At 38.7% G+C, this 21,797-nt stretch overlaps 3 protein-coding genes across 4 annotated transcripts; all 3 read left to right on the top strand.

Annotated features, from left to right (window-relative positions):
* Positions 1–57: 57 nt before the first annotated feature.
* Positions 58–4,320, top strand: CYLD (ubiquitin carboxyl-terminal hydrolase CYLD). Of its 2 annotated transcripts, XM_017090450.4 has the most exons (11): positions 58–214; positions 650–826; positions 882–1,099; positions 1,983–2,214; positions 2,402–2,577; positions 2,644–2,798; positions 2,853–3,071; positions 3,128–3,362; positions 3,422–3,563; positions 3,620–3,816; positions 4,072–4,320. In XM_017090450.4, the coding sequence occupies exons 2-11, from the start codon at positions 666–668 to the stop codon at positions 4,263–4,265; spliced, it is 1,929 nt and encodes a 642-aa protein (XP_016945939.3). In that variant the 5' UTR covers positions 58–214; positions 650–665; the 3' UTR covers positions 4,266–4,320. The 2 variants fall into 2 exon arrangements, with proteins under 2 accessions (XP_016945939.3, XP_016945941.3); XM_017090452.4 differs by lacking the exons at positions 58–214; positions 650–826; positions 882–1,099 and adding an exon at positions 1,743–1,863.
* A 1,436-nt stretch (positions 4,321–5,756) lies between these two features.
* Hand (heart- and neural crest derivatives-expressed protein) lies at positions 5,757–9,315 on the top strand. The gene is made up of 4 exons (XM_017090453.4): positions 5,757–5,961; positions 6,183–6,379; positions 6,552–6,707; positions 8,585–9,315. Exons 1-4 carry the CDS (start codon positions 5,871–5,873, stop codon positions 8,663–8,665), a joined length of 525 nt encoding a protein of 174 aa, XP_016945942.2. The 5' UTR covers positions 5,757–5,870; the 3' UTR covers positions 8,666–9,315.
* A 597-nt stretch (positions 9,316–9,912) lies between these two features.
* Ufd4 (ubiquitin fusion-degradation 4-like) lies at positions 9,913–20,666 on the top strand. Its single transcript, XM_017083641.4, has 8 exons — positions 9,913–10,056; positions 11,299–11,335; positions 12,085–12,224; positions 12,292–14,011; positions 14,074–14,305; positions 14,376–14,594; positions 14,674–20,260; positions 20,327–20,666. The coding sequence occupies exons 3-8, from the start codon at positions 12,085–12,087 to the stop codon at positions 20,607–20,609; spliced, it is 8,181 nt and encodes a 2,726-aa protein (XP_016939130.3). The 5' UTR covers positions 9,913–10,056; positions 11,299–11,335; the 3' UTR covers positions 20,610–20,666.
* The last annotated feature ends 1,131 nt before the right edge of the window (positions 20,667–21,797 follow it).

The following is a 21,797-nucleotide window of genomic DNA, read 5'->3' as shown; positions in this document are numbered from 1 at the left end:
TCTCCGTCATTTAAAGTGAAACAATGGAATTAGGCTATTAGAGGAACACCCTTAATGTTTATTATATATCGATAACGATATGTAGAACTCATTCCAATCGCATTCTTAAAGACACACACTGCATAAATAATACTAAAATATAGTTGAAGGATATAAACATCCTTTTTGTTTGTTATAAGCATATGTTTAGGACTGGAATTGTAATACAAATTTGGTAAAAATGAACCATTCACCTGGCATTCCGGTCGGCAACAATCTTTGTAAAGCGATGTAGTGACGATGTTGTGTGTCATTGTTTTTGTCAAATAGGGAAAAGTGCTAAGGGAATCGCTATTGTTTATTGATTTTGCTGGTTGTTGAAGTCTCCTTTGGCAAATATAAGAGCACTTAATGCAAAAGAATCTAGGCAATGTTTATAAAATTGATTTCCGAGAACCCAATTACACGTACATACATACAGTTGTATGCAAGCAAGTGCAAACAAGCAGTTACATCAATAATCAAGGTTGATTTTCATTAAACTTACATACGTACATATGTATATGTAAAATCAGTTTTGTAAAATATAAATGTTGGTGCCCCATAAGATACTCTTTAAATTGCCTTTTAACAAATTATAATTTATATCTAATTATTTCTTCTTTTGCAGCCTTTAGTTGGAAATAATGAATTCCAAATCCGATCATGAAGCCGAAAAAGAAAAAAAGTTGACCATTACCAATAGATTTGGGGATTCCCTGGAAAACTATGAACTACCCAACGAGAGCGAGCACAAACCCCATGTTTACCCCAAGAAGATACCCAACAGAAAAAATGGAATATTAAAGTAAGTAGCTAAGATATCATTAGATATAAATATCTAATCCAATTGCAATATTCAGGAACAGCGATGGCAGCCATGGTGCTGTTGATAATCCCTATCACGAGGACGTCGATTTGGCAGACATTCTTGGAACAAATTGGCCAAAAAGAGCGGGAGCGGCTGCTATGATCTTAAACAACAAAAGCAAATCGGTGACAGAACCTAATAGTTGCGAGGATACAATTTTGAAACCCACTTCCCCTATATTAACAAAGGTAGAGCCGGAGGAACCTATAAGTAAGTATCTTTTATTGGCTATTCTGTATAGTAACAACGTATAATTTGAGGGGGAAGTCCCTTTTTCTTTTAAAGTTCAAATCTTTGCAAAACAATAAAAAAAAACCTATTAGCGATTAATAAGATTTGGCGATTATTTGCATAAGTAACTGTGTTATTTTATTATTTTTACAATCGAAACTATTTTTTTAATCAAATATGGCACATTTTTAAAATCCTAGAAATCATGTTATCAATACTGAAGTTTTTTATTATCATTATTCTTTTTTTTTTCTTAAAAAGACATCTGTTTAAAGTTCCATTATGACTTTTTGGCCAATTGGCCATGGACAATTTTATTCCTTGTCAATATTATAGCAATTCAAGCAATTTCAAAATGCTCCTTTTGCAGCTGTATTAGACTAGATATTACATTTTTTGTAAGTTCCTTACTCGTTTGGCTATCTTGCTAAACATCACAGAAAACATGTGTATTTTTAGATCGCCGGCCAAATACATACGAATACATATATTCTATTTACGTTCACGTAAAACGCCAGTGCTCTGAGTTGATATATGCAGTTTGTTGAGGAGTTTTATTTGTGTTGAACTTTGTCAATGCTTTTAGCTGCTAAAAAATATTTTAATTATTAACAAAACTGTTGTGCGAATAGTAAAAATGAATCTGTACCAAAAACCAGTGTCATCTGATTCAGATATCCACAACAACATCCCATTAACTGTGCTCGAATTCTATTCGGCCAATTACATGCCCGAGGAACCGGGTATGGTTGATTACGAAACAGAGGGACACTTTGAGTTCTTTAGGGAGCTGTTTTAACCAAAGAACCGAATTTAAGAATACTGGATAGATTAATAATATATTCGTTTTTATATATTTTAGGATTCACAGCCGCTGATTACCAACCGCTGATCGAAATACCAGGAACCGAACTAGCGATCGGTTCCCTTGTAGAAGTCTCAAACCCTGGAGTGTGTGAAGATCTATATGGCGTTATAAGATGGATTGGCATTCCTCCTGGTTTGCCCAAAAACGTACTCGTTGGAATAGAGGCTGAAGACGAATCGAACTTGAAAAATGTTGTGACATCGGATGGGAGGCATAATGGCGTTCGGTATGATTTTCTTATAGCATTCTATATACAATCATATGTGCAGAAAAAATTCAAATTAAGAAATCGCTGTCTTTGTTTTTAATTGGCAGTGATTGTTATTGAATTCGTTTGCTTAAACAGAACTCTTGAAGATGCATGTGTACAATGTAAATACTACAATTTATCATTTGTTTTCCTTTTGTTCTAGCTTATTTACTTGCCACGATGGTCGAGCTATTTTTGTACCAGCCAACAGATGCACGGCTGACCGACGATTTGCTGATGTGGATAATAGTATATCTGCAAACCGAGTTTCCAATAACCATGCAAAAAAGTTTGGTGTCGCTGACTGTCCCGCCATTTATGGTTCGATACCTCCATTGGGTAAGCTCTGAAATCAAAGCATACTTGAAAGACAATAACTTTAGATACGATTTTATTTGTTTGTAGAAATCCACAACTCTGAAGAGCTGGCAAGCATTTGTGGAAAGTTTAAGGGAATACAAGGACACCATAATTCCTGCTATCTTGATGCAACACTATTTTCCATGTTCACGTTCACCAGCGTATTTGATTCCATTCTGTACAGACATCCGGGACCACAAGTAAGATATTTACATTTTCTAGTTTTTCAATGTATTTATTATCATTTATTTCAGGACATTCGTCATTACAGTGAAGTTCAGAAGGTTTTGCGCGATGAAATCGTCAATCCATTGCGAAAGAACGTGTTTGTTCGATCTGATCGTGTGATGAAACTTCGCGAACTGTTGGATCAGCTTAGTTCTGTAAGCGGTCTCACCTGCGAGGAAAAAGATCCTGAAGAGTTCCTAAATAGTTTGCTCTCACAAATTATGCGAGTTGAACCATTTTTAAAGGTGCGTTAATACACAATTTGCTTACCATTAAAACTAAGTTATTATTTTATTTATAGCTAAGCTCCGGACAAGATTCTTATTTTTACCAACTATTTGTGGAGAAGGATGAAAAGTTAACATTACCAAGTGTCCAGCAATTGTTTGAACAAAGCTTTCACTCTTCGGATATAAAACTCAAGGAGGTTCCTTCTTGTTTTATCATTCAAATGCCTCGATTCGGAAAAAACTATAAGATGTATCCACGCATATTGCCTTCGCAAGTACTTGATGTAACAGACATTATTGAAAATTGTGAGTTTTCGCAGAATAACTTTTTTATATTTTAAATTAAATATCGTCTACATTTCTAGCTCCTCGACAGTGCTCTCTGTGTGGAAAACTGGCTGAGTACGAGTGCCGGGACTGCTTTGGTAGTCTGCAAGCTGGATCAGGACTAGAATGCACAGCTTTTTGTCCCAAATGCCTGAAAACATTTCACTCTCACGCCAAAAGGTTTGATAACTCAATTGATTTAATACTTGTACACCACTCAATCAACTTTTTTCCAGAACTAATCATGTGTCGAAAAAGATCTTCAGTCCGAAAGAATTTAGAATCATGGCCGAGCACATGGTTGTCCCGCGATTGTACATGGAATTGTTTGCCGTCGTTTGCATAGAAACGTCTCATTACGTGGCGTTTGTAAAGTCTGGGTCAGGGCCAGATGCACCATGGTGCTTTTTCGATTCGATGGCTGATAGAAAAGGTAAGCCTTATAAGTACTGCGCCTCAAAGAAACCCACTTAATATTTTAACATAAGCTATAAGGTATAAGCTTTAAAACTATAATGTATATACCGCTTATTTAAAAGCATAAGATCGTCTTCTGATCAGGTCAAACTAGTGCAGTATTCCTCCTGAACTCACAGAGTAAATCTGTTGATGTTCCTTGGCGCCCATATTGGATTTATTGTATTTGTTGGCCTCACTCACCTTTTTAATTACAAAAATATTATTTCAGGTGAACAGAATGGATACAATATACCTGAAATTACGTGTGTTCCAGAATTAACACAGTGGCTCTCGGAAGAAGGCGCACGATCTATAAATGAAACTTCAACGAACGATAAAGTATTACCTGAACACGCTAAGCGTATTTTTTGCGATGCCTATATGTGTCTGTACCAAAGCACAGATATTATGATGTACCATTAGAACAAATGTATCTATAAAAAAGATGAATACAATAAATTTTTTGTAAGTCACCAGAGTAATGGATTTTTTAATTGTAGAAAATTATGGTTTTGGAAGTAAGTATCGGGCGTATTTAGCTGTATGGTTTAATTCCTACCAATAGGCGAATCTTTAACTCGCTCCTTTGTTTTTAGCATAATTTATAAATCGTTCCAAAATCGTTTTCGAAAAAGTTCTTCGAGAAGCGTTTTATAAAAATAGTAGACCAATTTGAAACATATTAATCCACAACAAATTTTTTTTTCTATTTATTTTTTTATAATTATCTTAAAAATTACACTTACTAGAGATTTTTATTTTACTTGACTGGGAATAACTGGTAATAAAAGATTTAAAATATTAGTCGTAAAATCTTTGTTCAGACTACTTTATTGGTTATTTGTTTTACAGTAATGAAGTTCCATTCGTTTTAGTTGTCCAGTTCAATTGTGCTGTTGAGTTACGATTTATAATCCTAAAGAATTTTTAATTATTTTTATATTACTTCCTATTGAACTGCAGTTTCCTTCCATTCTGGGTGTTGAATTCCATCTCTTTTGAAGCTTTTTCTATATTTTTGACGTCTGAAGAATTTTCGGTTTTTTAAACTTTTCTATTGGTGAGACTTAATTTTGAGATTTTAGATTCTTAAACAAAGAACACCAAAAGAAACCGCATATTTTTTAAGGTCAGTGTGTTATATGTATTAAAGTCCGTTCATAACTGTAATTATTTAACAATTAATCTAAAAGTCTTTCCATAACAATCTTATTTTCCAGTTCTGGACACTTCTTCTGTAATTCAGATTTGGAACCGAAAACCGAGAACCACTCTTGTGCTGCGCGATATTGAAAGTTCTTTATCTCAAATCTGTAATATTTAAGTTTTACCATGTACAATGTACATACATACAAATTCAAACATTGTTTTGTAACCGAACACAAGAAAAATAATTTATTCGTCCAATATATAAATACACCAAACTAAAAACATATTACTGAAATCGATATATAAGTAGGTTTACCTATCAGGAATATTGTATTCGGATATCTTTCAATAGGACATAGACAGGGTTAGAATGATTAAATTAGCGTCGGAAAAGTCTCCTTTTCTGCGTGTCAAACTTAGTAATAAAACAGAGGGTGTTCTGCAAGGCTAAAAAAAGCTGAGATAAATTGATTATTTTGTGAGTTTCTGGAGGTTAGTAGAATTTTTTTTGGAAAGAAAACGGAAACCGGACAGATAGAACGACTGAACACTAATGACAGAAACACAGAGAACAGGTCCATGGACCATGGAAGGCAAGTCTTATCTTGGATAAAGACTGAAATAATTATATATACAAGAGTACATACAAATCTTAAGGCGCTCACTATTGGTCGGCGGAGATATTACAAAAACCCAGCGTTCGCCATTGGTGGATTTTGAGGGAGGATTTCGATGCTGGCGCTTACTCATTCAACAATTGAAAAAATTCTTCAGTTACGTCCCAGCCAGCAAAGAGTAATTTTTCTGTTCCGTACCAGCGATGAAAATGCCGATCTCAAACCGCGAAATTATTTTGGAATTATATAAGCTAAATTAAAAATGTTTGAAAATTCCGTAGCCGCAGTGCGTGAATATTCAACCATGTATTATAACTCTGTTTATAATGCATCTACGATGTTCGACATAAAACGTAAATCTTTAAATACCTTTTAAACTTTATGGCAGTGAATTCAATGAAACGAAGAAAATTAAAAAACATTTTAAATTATAACTTGTGGCATTACCAAAAGTACTTGAAAAAATACATCTAATGTGGTGTAAAGTGTATTATTTAAAGAACTTTCCAAATAGGAACCTCTTTATCATACCTTTCGTTTCAATTTAAATTAACATATTTGTACATTGTTTCAGACTCTGAAAGTCAAGTTCAGCAACAGATATATAACACAAATCACATAGGTTATGTGCCAACTTCAAGTACTCGGATCGTTAAAAAACGAAATACAGCTAACAAAAAGGAGAGAAGGCGAACTCAAAGCATAAACAATGCGTTTTCCTATCTTCGGGAAAAGATTCCTAATGTTCCCACAGATACTAAACTTTCAAAGGTAATTTCACCGACGGAGATTGGTCAGCTCGAAGTTTTTAATGTTTCCAACTTAAATATATTTTTAACATTTAAATAGTGATCAATCATATTTAAGAAAGTAGATGAAAGTTGAAACCTAAAATGAAATGCTTAAACAAAAGTATTGATTGTTTTTTTGGTTTACTTAACAGATTAAAACATTGAAGTTGGCCATATTGTACATAAACTACTTAGTTAATGTTCTTGATGGAGATCAGGATCCAAAAGCCGGATTTCGAGCAGAACTTAAGCCAGTCAGCCGTAAGATTTGTAGCGAAAAGAAACACTGTTTAAAGTCAGAAATTCAAGTAAGAAAAACACATTTTTTGAGCTACTAAATTAATTTTTGTAAGTTTTTAATTTAGTTTTTTTGGTTGATACTTGTTACAAATTTCAGTTGCTTAAAGCGAATACCATGATTGTGTAGATCCGAAGATATACATAAACTTAAACTAGTAAAAAAATTTGTTTAACCATAAGAATTACAATATTTATTAAATTCTTTACGGTAATCCTTCATCATAATCACCTTTATTTTTAATCTACTCATAAGAGGGATGTCGTTTTCAGGTGTTACGTTACAAGAAGTTCATTGATATTGAATCTCAAAAATATTTTAGGTTTGAGTTTTGTTATGCAGAAGTAGAGATAAACAAGACTTTCACGCTTATTGGGGGCGTATGATATGCTATATTGTAGATAGTAATGATGACCGAAATACACTTCTGTGTATTTTTCAAACCAATTCGATTTTCAATTCTGTTTTTCCATCTTATTGAGGTCTATACTCGGAATTTTTATAGTACACTGGATGTTGCTATCCCCACCGTCAGTGCTTTGTTTCTGCACTGGGGTAGATATCTCAATTGTTTGTTTATTATAAGAAATAAAAGCACTTGACTCTATAAAAGAGTTCTGTGTTCAATAAGAAACCATCCGTAAGCATAAAGCAATTTTCCCTAGTAATCCGCAAGTGAAAATTCGATTGATTTTCCTAATGGAAGGGCATGTTTAGCTTCAAAAATAGAGATTGGACTTATAGGACCAGTGACCGCTTGTAAGTTGTACTTTATTATGCAATTTGGGAAGTGATAAACCGCAGACACATGCAGGCGTAATTGAGAATCCATGCTTTCCGACCGCCGCCGGCATCACGAAAAGTGGGGGTGAATTGCTCGAACCATTATTTTAAAAGGGCAATCTGGTAAAAGATATGAAAGTCAGAGACAAGTGCCTAAGTGCTGTTTCAAAAATATTTAATCCATTAAGGGTTTGATTAATCAAGTGCTTTGTCAAAACATTTCTCTGGGAAATATTGGAAATAACAAGATAATTATATTTCACGGATAAAAATAAATTGATACATCAAATGATTTTCATTTTATTGGTACATTTTTGTACTTTTGAATTAAAAAGATTGAATTAAACCAGACTTCAGCTCTTAGTATTATTATTATATTTAGTATTTTTCAATCTTTCAATAAATGCTTTTCCAACTCCAATTTTTGTGGATCTTGTCCTGCCTTACAAGCCAAAACAATTAAAACTGAACTACATTTCTAAATAAAATAGTAAAGTGTTTCCATAGTGCTTCCGTGCACGTGTTATCTTTTTGTTTACTTCTTAATTATCTATTTGTGGGTACAAATTGTATACAAAAAAGAAACTATGATCTATACAAACAGAGTGAGTGCGTTAAACATCAGCCAGTACATTTCAATTGAAGCCTATGTACGCTTCGTTTAAACAAATTAAGTTACCAATTTCACGAGTTTCTTAAATATAAAGTACAAATAGATAGAGTCGACTACCTATAAAGAGACTATCTATGGACTTTTTTTTAATTTTCCAGCTGATATTCGTAATGTATTTTATATTTTCATTTGTGTCCAATCAACTTAGCGAATGTATGCCTTCTCTTAGAGTAAAAATTAACAGATTAAATACCTTATATTTTGAAAAATATTTATTTTTAAAACCATCCCAGAATCTTTAACATTCGGATAAACACTAGATCGATTTTTAAAGATTATTGAAAAAGTGGACATTAATTTACAATTCCAAAAATAGGATTTATTCAATTTGTCATTTATCATTTATTTTTCTTAGCTAAGCATTTACACTAACGGACTATACATGACTTTTTGATCTTAACTTCAACGACTAATGATATTTATCATTTCAGAATATTCCCATGTCGACTAAGGGCCGTACAGGATGGCCACAAGATGTTTGGGCATCGGAACTTATTCCAGAACATAATTAGACTACACAAAAAATGTAACCGCAGTTTGGATTTAAAAATCTGAAAGTACCTATTGAAACGAGTCAGACCCCATTAGTTGTTCCTCTGGCTTAGATCGCGTTTGAATATTAATGCTTCTTAAAGATTTGGTGTAAAACTCGATATATAAGAGCAATATCCCTAAAGGCCATTTGAATTTCAGGTCCTCAATGATATTTTTGCCAAAAATTAGAATATATAATTGTATCCTCAAAAATGCAATGGAAATATAGGAGTTGGTATTTAAATACATTAAATACGTTATCTTTCCAAAATTGTAAAGTCTATTTCATGAAAGGTGAACATTTAAAGAACTTTGTTTTGCATTTTTAACCTTTATGTTTTAAGCTATAATTATCGTGGCAGACATGAACAGAAAATACAATTTTTAGTTGAAGTCTTTACATAGCTACAACATTCAAACGCGAGATAATTTAGAAGATCGCCAAATGGGGTCTGACTTGTTTCAATGGGTACTTACAGAATTTGAAATCCAAACTGCGGTTATACTCTATAACTCTAAATATGTTGCACAGTGTAATTTATTTAAATTCTATGTCATAATAAATATATACTTATTAAATACACTTAAATATAATTAAATAAAAATAATACATATACATCACTGCAAAGTTACTTATTGCTTATTTTTTGTACAAGGTTCCTCAAAAAAAGTTTAGTTAGAAAACTTGTGGTCGATTTTAACGCCCCTTGATAGCAAAAGAGCAAAAAAAAGTTCAAAACTCCGAATCACTAATGTTATTTAAAAACTTTGTAAAGTAAAATGTACGCACTTTTTATGGCTTTGCAAGTGTTGATGGTTTACTTTACTACTAATTATTTATAATTAATTGTAATATATTTCCTTTGCTAGGTCAAACTAATTAACTTTTGTCGGTACCAACTGAAATTAAAAAACAGCTGTTTATGTATTTGGCAGGTGTATGAATTTCCTCTTTAGGAACGCGTGGAATTTAATTTGTAAGAATTTCACGGTAAAACGGAACGGTACCACTTTTTTAACTATGTGATTGATTTAATAGTCACTACTCATAATCCAGCGACAGCTTATAACAAAATTCTAGAACATTTTTATTGAATATTAATTGATTTTAAATAAATAAACTGATAATTAGATTCAAGAAACGTACTATTATAAGGCGTGAATGCCCCTAATTCTTGTCTTCGTTTATAGGCTGATATCGATAAAAAGTCATCGTCGGTTTGTCATCTCTATAATCAATTTTCGAGCTGCTGGACATTTGTGTGAATAAAAATAGTGTGGTGTATTGAGTAATTGTTAAAAAGCTTTAAGAAGCAGCTTTAAAAAAGATTGCAAACCATAGCAAAATATTCAATATAATGCAAAAAAGGTATATTAACTTGGTTCAATGGCGATTTTGTCAAAATTGGTGTATTCATATCCAAGTGTATGTGTGTATGTACATTTGCGTTTGAGCAGACACGACACTAATGTTAATAAATAATGGACAATTACATTACGTACACATGTTTTCGCGTTGGTTCACATATGTATTGCGAAATGCGTAAATACCTTGTCGAAGACAATGGACCTTACAACTGCGTTTTTATGTAACTCCAAAGTAGTTTTGATTTCAGAAAAGAAAGGTCTTAAATTATACATACACAACTGGAATTTCGTTGAGGGGGAGAAAAGAGTGAAGAAGTGTCATCATTCTTTTACGCAGAATTGGTGCATTTGTAAGAAAAATACATTATTTGGGGCAATACACCTTCTGCCCGTTTAATTACCTTGTTAAGATAAAATATGTGAGCTCTTCTATCCCTAAAATCGAATAAGAAAAAGTATGTAGTGTGATAGTATAAAAATACATACATACATATCTATGTACGTGTGCATAATCCTACATATCGATGTATGTTTATATTTTCTTTTGTTGTTTCCCTATAAATTAGTTATAAACACATTTCCTTATCTCGAATTAAATCAATATATGTAAGTATGTCCATAATAACATTATGACAAGACGAATTTCGAGTCATCGCGGTGAAATTCAAGTGAGTTGGGATGGTACAACGCAGTTTCCCTCCAACTATTTCTTTGTGTGCCATGTGAGCATTTGGCAATTCAGGTTACTTTATAAGGAATGATAAGTTATCCAATTGGTAAACTCAAAATTGCCAATAAATCTTTATTAGAATGATGAAATACCAGTTTTTCTATAAGAACTGTTTTTAATAAGTTTTTTAATTGGTAATCTCAATATTGCTAATAAATCTTTATAAGAATGATGAAATACCCGTTTTTCTATAAGAATTGTTTTGCTGATTTCATTTTACTATTATACAATTTCCATTACATTCTTCAAAAGTAATATGTATTTGGTCAAGTAATCACTTTAGGTTTTATTTTACATGTTTATCGTATCTAGTTAGCCTTTTGTTTGCCAACTGAAGAATGCCTAGCAACCCGAATTTGTGCTCAAATATCGGCAATCGAATCATCATTACTCTTTTCTCCAATTACTTTGGTGCACTTGATAATTATAAACAAATAAAATATAATAATTTATCTAAACTCCGTTCGTATTTTATATAATAACTAATACACAATTTCTTTTGTCTTGTTTCAGTTTTGGTTAAAAAACATAAATCAAATTTCGATTTGCGGTAAGTGCTCAAACAATTTTATTTAAAGATAGAGATATAATATAGAGGTATAAATTTCTAAACCCCATGAGAGCTTCTAATATTATATGGTATCGTAGGTTTTCTCTATTTATAACATAGGATAATTAAAAAATAAAAAATGCCATTAGTAAATTACTATTTAAGCTAAATCTGTGTATATTGAAAGTTTTGGTAACATTACAAAATGTATAATTAAATAAATATTACGTTTTTATCAGAATACATTCAGTCAATTCAGCTGCTTTGCTCTAGTTATAGTGGTAATCTCATTTCCAATAATCAAACCACAATGAATAATAAGTAAATCACAGTGCACAACAATTTCTTGTGGGTGTTGTAAGTAGTACTTCCACAGAAATTTCATAAAAAATTAATGAAAGGGTGGATATCTCGTGCCTTCTAATCCTCTAAGGTCGTACCTTTTCTATTCAGTAGTCATTTAAAATTTCGGCTTTAAATGTACATAGGTCCTTTAAACTTGAAACAACTGTAAGGAGTATATTTCGTGAGAACTGACACCCATTAGTTGCTTATTTAAATCAACTTAAGGACAGCGCATTGCCTGTCAGTCCTCCGAATCAATATATACATAAATGTTGGTTGGATAACACGAAAGGAATCCATTAGAAGGATCCACTGCGTGTTTGTTGATTTGTATTTTAGTTGTCGATACATTACATGTCACAGCTTTTAAGCCAATATTCAAAATTTTCTTGTTTACCTTACAGATGGGCGATGTCGACCCCGAGACGCTGCTGGAATGGTTGTCCATGGGACAAGGAGATGAGCGGGACATGCAACTGATTGCCCTGGAGCAGCTGTGTATGCTGCTCCTTATGTCTGATAATGTAGATCGTTGCTTCGAAAGGTATTTGATAGTGACACCTTTAGTTGAACTCACTTTTGAACGCTCGTTTTTTTATCCCTCACTTCAGTTGTCCTCCTCGAACATTTTTACCAGCACTGTGTAAAATATTCCTGGATGAACTTGCACCAGAAAATGTACTCGAGGTCACAGCGCGAGCAATCACCTATTACCTGGACGTTTCGGCGGAGTGCACCAGGCGAATCGTTTCGATCGATGGAGCCATCAAGGCCATCTGCAATCATCTTGTGGTTGCCGATCTATCATCGCGCACATCTCGCGATCTCGCGGAGCAATGCATCAAGGTGCTCGAGCTCATTTGCACCCGAGAGGCCGGCGCCGTCTTCGAGGGCGGTGGCCTGAACTGCGTCCTGTCCTTCATCCGGGACTGCGGCTCGCAGGTTCACAAGGACACCTTGCACTCGGCCATGTCCGTGGTTTCTAGACTCTGCACCAAGGTCGAGCCCAACACGCCCTGCATTCAGAACTGCGTCGAGAGTCTGAGTACTCTGCTGCAACACGAGGACGCCATGGTGTCCGATGGCGCTCTGAAGTGTTTTGCATCCGTGGCAGACCGATTCACACGAAAGTGGGTGGACCCAGCACCGCTGGCAGAGTATGGCTTAACCACAGAGCTGTTGAAGCGCCTCAAGAGTGTTGGAGGTAACACACACTCTTCGCTATCGGCGGCAGGAGCTCAACCGACTAGCTCCACGCAACCCGCTGCCACCACAAACTCGGATGCAATCAATGAAAATGTTGCGGCAACTGCAACCATTTCCAACAGCTCCAAAGTAAAGTCATCTGATGCCGCCGCATCCCCTCAGTCCATATCGACTACGATTTCCTTGTTGTCCACACTTTGCCGCGGCTCACCCTCCATTACCCATGACATTTTGCGGTCCCAGTTGGCCGATGCCCTCGAAAGAGCTCTGCAGGGTGATGAACGATGTGTGCTGGACTGCATGCGATTCGCAGATCTCTTGCTATTACTTTTGTTCGAGGGGCGCCAAGCGTTAAACCGAGGAAGTAACAACCCAAACCAGGGGCAGTTGGCGCCACGACCCAGGCGCAATAATACCAACACCGATCGCACTCATCGACAGCTCATCGATTGCATTCGGTCGAAGGACTCTGAGGCCCTTCGTGAGGCCATCGAATCGGGCGGCATTGATGTCAACTGTATGGATGATGTGGGCCAAACCCTTCTGAACTGGGCTTCAGCCTTTGGCACCTTGGAAATGGTCGAATATTTGTGCGAAAAGGGTGCCGATGTCAACAAGGGCCAGCGAAGCTCTTCCCTTCACTATGCCGCTTGCTTTGGTCGGCCGGCCATTGCAAAAATCCTGTTAAAATTCGGAGCCTATCCGGATTTGCGCGACGAAGATGGCAAAACCCCATTGGATAAAGCGCGCGAAAGATTGGACGATGGACATCGAGAGGTAGCGGCAATATTGCAGTCACCAGGGGAGTGGATGTCTCCCGATCATTCGCTTTTAAACAAGGATGGAAAGAAATACACGCTCATGGAGCCGCGTGGCGATCCCGAAATGGCGCCGATTTACCTAAAGGTGCTCCTCCCCATATTCTGCCGCACATTCTTGGGTTCCATGCTCGGCAGCGTGCGACGTGCCAGCTTGGCCCTGATAAAAAAGATCGTACAATACGCGTACCCAACGGTGCTTCAAAGTCTCAGCGAAACCAATTTCAGCGAAGATGAGGCTTCAACATCTGGGCAAAATGGTGGAAACCTTTTGATCGAGGTGATCGCCAGTGTCCTGGACAACGAGGTAAGAAATCATTGTATGATTTAATTAACTATCAAATTATTAATAACTCAAATTCGTTTCAGGATGACGATGATGGTCATTTAATTGTATTAAACATTATTGAGGAAATTATGTGTAAGACACAAGAGGAATTTCTGGATCATTTTGCAAGACTAGGAGTGTTTGCAAAGGTTCAAGCCCTGATGGACACTGATGCAGAGGAATTGTATGTACAATTATCTGGAAGCCAGGAGGAGCCAGCTTTAACGCCAAGGTCATCGACCAGCGTTGTTGTCACGCCAAGATCAACTTCAGGTATATTCATACTTTCAGTTAAAGAAAATTATGTGCTTATCTGTTGCTTTGTTTATTTGTTGTATTTTAGATGATCCTATGGAGGACGCAAAAGAGATATTGCAAGGAAAGCCATATCACTGGAGGGAGTGGAGCATTTGCAGGGGACGCGATTGCTTGTATGTCTGGTCAGACTCTGTAGCACTTGAGCTGTCCAATGGCTCAAACGGATGGTTCCGTTTTATAATAGATGGCAAGCTAGCTACGATGTACTCTAGTGGAAGTCCAGAAAACGGAAATGATAGCTCCGGTAAATTGAAAATGAATGACTTATACTTATATTTCTGAATTTAAAGTTAAAACAACCAAATAATAAATTTCCCTTTCAGAAAATCGCGGTGAGTTCCTTGAGAAACTGATGCGAGCTCGTTCCTGCGTGATTCCAGGAGTTGTATCCCAGCCCATTTTGCCCACTGCGAGTGCTCTTAGGCTAGTTGTGGGAAACTGGGTCCTACAATCGCATAAAACCAATCAACTTCAGATTCACAACACTGAAGGACATCAAGTTACCGTGTTGCAGGATGACCTGCCAGGCTTTATTTTTGAAAGCAACCGAGGAACGAAGCACACCTTCACGGCAGAAACTGTCTTGGGTCCCGACTTCGCCTCCGGTTGGTCAACGGCCAAGAAGAAGCGCAACAAGTCCAAGACAGAAGGTCAGAAGTTCCAAGTTCGAAACTTGTCCCGGGAAATTTACAACAAATACTTCAAGTCGGCCCAAACAATTCCTCGAGGGGCCGTAGCAATTCTCACGGACATCGTGAAGCAAATTGAGATATCCTTTGAGGAGCAGCACATGGCGCCAAATGGCAACTGGGAAACCACACTATCGGACGCCCTAATGAAGCTGTCTCAACTGATCCACGAAGATGGTGTCGTGAGCGCCTATGAAATGCATTCGTCGGGATTGGTCCAAGCGCTGGTGGCCGTTTTGTCTGTTAACCATTGGGAAAATAATTCACCTCGCTGCAAGCGAAACAAAATGCAAAAACAACGAGTTTCCGTATTCAAGAAATGTATACTCGAGGATAACGTTGAATCTGCAACGAATAAGCCAAGGACTAAAAGTACTGCAAGTATTTTGATTCAGAAGCTTGTGTCGGTTTTGGAAAGCACAGAGAAGCTACCAGTGTACTTGTACGACACTCCGTGCACTGGCTACAGCTTGCAAATTCTGCAGAAGCGACTTCGCTTCCGATTGGAGCGTGCAGAATGCGAAAGCACCTTGTTCGACCGTTCGGGACGAACTCTAAAAATGGAACCCTTGGCCACAATTGGACAACTGTCCAAGTACCTTCTAAAAATGGTAGCAAAGCAGTGGTACGACCTCGACCGGTCTACATACTTCTATTTGAAAAAAATACGGGAACATAGGACCGGAACCGTGTTTTCGCACTCATTCGATTTCGATGAAGATGGGCTGTTGTTCTACATTGGCTCCAATGCAAAGACTTGCGATTGGGTTAACCCGGCACAGTATGGCCTTGTGCAAGTGACCAGTTCGGAGGGAAAGACCTTGCCATATGGCAAACTGGAGGATATCCTATCTCGCGACAGCATTTCACTCAATTGTCACACCAAGGACAACAAGAAGGCCTGGTTCGCAATCGACTTGGGCGTATATATTATCCCAACTGCTTACACATTGCGTCATGCTCGCGGCTATGGAAGATCGGCTTTGCGAAATTGGCTACTTCAGGGTTCAAAGGACGGCTTGAGCTGGACAACCCTGAGCTCCCATGTGGATGACAAGAGCCTGGTGGAGCCCGGTAGCACTGCCACTTGGCCCATTACCTGCGCAACCGACGATTCCGTGAGATACCGTCACATTAGAATCCAGCAGAATGGACGCAATGCGTCTGGTCAGACCCATTATTTGAGTTTAAGTGGATTCGAGATCTACGGTCGCGTCGTGGGAGTTGCCGATGACATTGGAAAGAGCGTGAAGGAAGCCGAGGCCAAAATACGACGCGAGAGGCGGCAGATTAGAGCTCAGCTCAAGCAGATGACCACCGGTGCACGGGTAATTCGAGGCGTCGACTGGCGATGGGAGGATCAGGATGGTTGTGCCGAGGGCACAATTACCGGAGAAATACACAACGGCTGGATCGATGTGAAGTGGGACCATGGCGTACGCAACTCCTACCGCATGGGAGCCGAGGGAAAGTACGATTTGAAGTTGGCCGATTGTGAATATCTCTCTGTCTTCGAGGGAAATCAGTCGATGGTTACTGTGAATACAGGTGCAAAGCTAAATGACAAGGGAAACACACTCACCTCACGCAAATCGAGTTCAACCCCATCCCTGCCCGAGGCCACTGAGAAGAACCAGAACCCCGAGGGTGCGTCGAATCAAACCGTTTCGGCGGATAACTTGGCCTGGAAGCAAGCCGTCGAGACGATTGCCGAAAACGTGTTTGCCTCGGCAAAGACGCAAATAATCTCAAACCAACTTGCTATCAACACATCTTCCTCGAGGGAAGCTCGAGCTAAGCACAAGGAGTCGGGTGCCAACCAAATGCATAAGGACAACATCAGTGGACCGTCGCCATTGAGTCGAGAGTTGGAGCACATATCGGACTTGTCGGCCATCAACAACTCCATGCCGGCAATCAACTCAACTATTGTCTCCGACCTAGCCACTATTTCGGAGAACTTATCCCTAACTGAGCTCTCCAAAGAAAATATCTGCAGTGCTCTGACGACGCCTGCTTACAAACCCGGTGAGAGCGTTACTGCGAGTCAAAGCTCAAGCCTTCCTGATGTACAGAGTTCATCTCCACGCGACAGTGATATCAAAAACATATCCAACATTGAAGAGAACAACAAGATGAACGCCAACAACTCGGTGAATAAGATTTCTAAGGACTTGCTTGCGAATCTCCGAACCTCGAACATTGCGAGTTGCCAGCCGGTGACACAACTTTCCACCGAGGCCCTCGAAATGATCGACAAAATGCGCGATGGCGTGGACATGATACGGAACAACTCCAATAACATTCTATCCACGGATCCTTTCCCAGTGCCCTGCACAAATGTGGCAGTCGGTATCAAGAAGACCCCGAAGGCTCAGGCACTGATAAATCCCGATAGTACGAATCAAAAACAAATTATAGTTGCAACAGAAGAATTCCCAAGCAAGAGTTCAAAGAAGCCCAGTGTAACATTGAAACCAGCCCAGCAGCCAAACGCTGTGCTGTCCATTGTGGACATCAAGGATCCGCAAATTGCAACCGAAAACGTCTCGGTACCCAGCCAGATGAGCATAAGTGTTCCTAATCTGACAACCACTTCGGCCTCAGAGGTTCCTTCTACTTCGGAGGTGGCTACCCACACCGGATTGCTGGAGACATTTGCCGCAATCGCTCGTCGTCGTACCTCCCAGGGTACCAACATACAGGATAACCAGATAATGAATGCAGATGTCAATGTGAACGAGCACGGAGATCAGAACGCATCAGGCTCATTCCTTGGCCACTCGGTGACCAGTTTGGTCAAGCTGGCACTGTCGAGCAACTTCCACTCTGGCCTGCTAAGCACCGCCCAAAGTTATCCAAGTTTGTCGTCGAACAATAGCGAAAACATAGCCCCGTCGAACCCAACAAATACTTCTACGGGTCAGCAATCGGCGTCCACCATAAATCATACCCTAACAATGAGTCTAACTTCCACATCGAGTGACAGTGAGCAAGTGTCCTTGGAGGACTTCTTGGAGAGTTGCAGGGCGCCAGCTTTGTTGGGCGACTTGGACGATGAAGATGATATGGATGAGGACAACGATGAGGAGGAGAACGAAGACGAGTACGAAGAGGTGGGAAACACTCTGCTTCAAGTGATGGTATCCAGGAACTTGCTTACCTTCATGGATGACGAGGCTTTGGAGAACAGGTTGGTGGGTGTAACCAAGCGCAAGTCCTGGGACGACGAGTTCGTCCTGAAGAGGCAATTTTCCGCGTTGATTCCAGCATTCGATCCGCGACCGGGCCGCACAAATGTGAACCAAACGTCTGATTTGGAATTATCCCCCATTGGCGTTGAACTACCCAAACCCCAGCAAAGCGGGCCGGAGACTATTGAACAGCCCATGCTCGGCCTTAAATTGCGAGGTCCAGGAATTGGAGGTATTCCCGAAGTGGAAATCGACTTGAACAACACCGATTGGACCATATTTAGAGCCGTGCAAGAATTACTTCAGTGCAGTCAGTTGAACAAGCTGGACAAATTCCGAAAAATATGGGAGCCCACATACACTATTGTGTACCGAGAGGTTTCACCTGAAGCGCAGGAGAGCACCGGCTTGGAGTCGGAGGACTTCCCCCAATCGCCGGACATGTCATCAAAGAGTGGTGCATCAACTTTATCCCCCAATTCTCCCATGCACATCGGATTCAATGTAGCCGATAATAACCTGTGCTCCGTGGACGATGTTCTTGAGCTGCTCACTCAAATCAATGGTCTCAATCAATCCGATATCGATTCGGACGTCAAGGAGCTTGGTGTTTCGGCCTTGTCCGAAGATCTCTTCATCAGCAAGAAAATAACAAACAAACTGCAGCAGCAAATTCAGGATCCACTGGTGCTCTCAAGCAACGCGTTGCCGAACTGGTGCGAAAACTTGAACCAATCCTGTCCTTTCCTGTTCCCATTCGAGACCAGGCAGCTGTACTTTAACTGCACATCGTTCGGAGCATCGCGCAGCATAGTATGCCTGCAATCCCAGCGAGATGTGACCGTGGAACGACAGAGGATACCCATCATGAGTCCGCGCCGAGATGATCACGAATTCCGCATTGGGCGTCTTAAGCACGAACGCGTTAAGGTGCCACGAAACGAGGATTTGCTTAAGTGGGCAATGCAGGTTATGAAGACGCACTGCAATCGAAAGTCTGTGTTGGAGGTAGAGTTTTTGGACGAGGAAGGCACTGGTTTGGGACCTACTCTTGAGTTCTACGCCTTGGTGGCCGCAGAAATTCAACGCGCCGACCTCTGTATGTGGCTGTGTGACGATGACTTGGGTGAGGACGCCGAAATCCCAGCGGAGAACTCGGAGGGCAATGCAAAACCTGTTGGGTATTACGTAAATCGAAGGGAGCACGGCATTTTCCCAGCACCACTACCGCAGAACACCGAAATATGTGAGAGGGTTCTTAAATACTTCTGGTTCTTCGGCGTTTTTGTGGCAAAAGTATTGCAGGATATGCGTTTAGTGGATATACCTCTATCAACATCATTTCTCCAATTGCTTTGTCACAACAAAGTCTTATCACGTAATCTCCAAAAAGTAATTTCGGATAGAAGAAATGGCGATCTCTCAGTGGTGTCAGAAGAATCCGATTTATTAGAAACCTGCACTAAACTACTGCGAACTGATTCAAATAAGACCAACGCATTCGGAGGAATTCTGTCGTTGGAGAATTTGAAGGAAATAGATCCAACTCGCTATCAATTCCTACAGGAACTGCAGAACCTATTAATGCGAAAGCAGTCAATTGAGTTTGACGATACTATAAGCGCAGAAAAGAAACAAAAATTAATCAACGAGCTTAAGCTGCACACTCGCAATGGCTTGGAGGTATCTCTCGAAGATCTGGCCCTTACGTTCACGTATCTGCCGAGTTCCTCGATTTATGGTTACACGCAGGCCGAACTGCTGCCGAACGGATCGTCTGTGAATGTCACCATCGACAACCTGGAAGCCTACTGTGAACTGCTCATGAACTTCATCCTGCAGGACGGAATCGCTCAGCAAATGAAAGCGTTCAGTGAGGGCTTCAACGAAGTGTTCCCCCTGAAAAAGTTGGCTGCTTTTACTCCCTCAGAGGCGCGAATGATGATTTGCGGCGAGCAGTTCCCTCATTGGAGCCGAGAAGACATTATTTCATATACGGAACCGAAACTTGGCTACAACAAAGACAGGTATGTTTACCAAGCAATTGATTTTAATTTTGCAATATCAAAAACTAAACCATCATTGTTTTTCAGTCCTGGGTTCCAACGCTTTGTTAACGTTTTGTTAAGCATGTCGGGAGACGAGAGGAAAGCCTTCCTCCAATTCACAACTGGTTGCAGTAGCCTGCCTCCAGGAGGACTTGCGAACCTACATCCCCGGCTGACAGTTGTTCGGAAGGTAGATGCTGGCGTGGGAAGCTATCCATCCGTGAACACCTGCGTTCACTACTTAAAGCTTCCAGACTACCCAACTGAAGAGATCATGAAGGAGCGCTTGTTAACAGCAACTAAAGAAAAGGGGTTTCATTTAAATTAAAAAATTTATTGTACTCGATATTCAAGTTAATAAAATTTGAAACTTTTGTTATTTAAAGCTTACTGTTTGTATAACATTATAAGCGATACTGTAAATATTTTTAAAGTTTAAAGTCAATCATTACATATATGTTAGTTTAGATTTATCGAATATACCTAAAGCCCGGCTTACTGTTTCACAATTTCATTTAGCCAGTAAAATGGTAACTAACCAAAACAATTATTTTATTTTTTATATTTTTTTTAAAGGACCGTGAAATGAGAGGCTAAGATATTTTTTCGGGTTCTGAAAGGCCGGCATTTCTGTGGTACTGAAGCTGGCGAAAGATCAAAATAAGTAAGAACAATCGACTATATCAGTCCCGCCGTTCTAAGTCTACAAAATACGCAATTTATCTATCTTTTTCTGCAAACGAGTTTATTCGAACTCCATAAATTTTGGACTTACTGCTCAGCCAGCTGCGTTTGTTTACAAACAAATCGTAGTCTGAGGAAATTTAAACCAACAAACAAAAAGAAAATTAAGTTTACGGTGATATACCCTATTTAAAAAAAAAACCCAGGAAACAAATTTAAGGGATATTATATTGTTGAATTTTGGGTATTAGTTTGAAGTAATGAAATATTTTATTTTGAACACCAATTTTGATGTTTGAAGTAATGAAATATTTTATAAAATTTTGAACACCATAAAAAAACAAGCGGCACAAAATCGAAAGCCAGTGACGAGTATTTGTTCCTCGATGGAATTCAAATTATTTTGAACCTTTTTAATGGGAGTAGAAAAATAAAGTGTCCACCTCACTATATGGTAATACATTAATAATAACTTAATTCGGACACTTAAAGGATCACCCTAAGAAGATTTTTAGTGATCTACCCTCTTAAATTTTTGGGTTGTTTTATTAGGCAGTACAAACAACAGTAAAACGGTAAAACAGTAAAAACATGTGAAATCAGCCATTAAAATTTGGCGGCCCCTGTGCAATTCGTTATCTTCTGAGATTAATGTCTATGGTGCTTTTGACTACTTCTGTAGTTCCAATTTATTTAAATGAAGTGTTACTACGCACACCTGTTTAAGCTAGTTTAGTGATGGCTAATATAAAACCTAGTTATGCGGATTTTGCTGTACTTGTATAAATTATATAAAAAGATAAGCCTTATCTCTGCTGTGCATCTGAGGTTA

This window comes from Drosophila suzukii, chromosome 2L (assembly GCF_043229965.1).
Source record: "Drosophila suzukii chromosome 2L, CBGP_Dsuzu_IsoJpt1.0, whole genome shotgun sequence".
NCBI lineage: Eukaryota > Metazoa > Arthropoda > Insecta > Diptera > Drosophilidae > Drosophila > Drosophila suzukii.
Note: the sequence above shows the minus strand (reverse complement) of the source record. Positions and strands in the feature narration are given on the sequence as shown.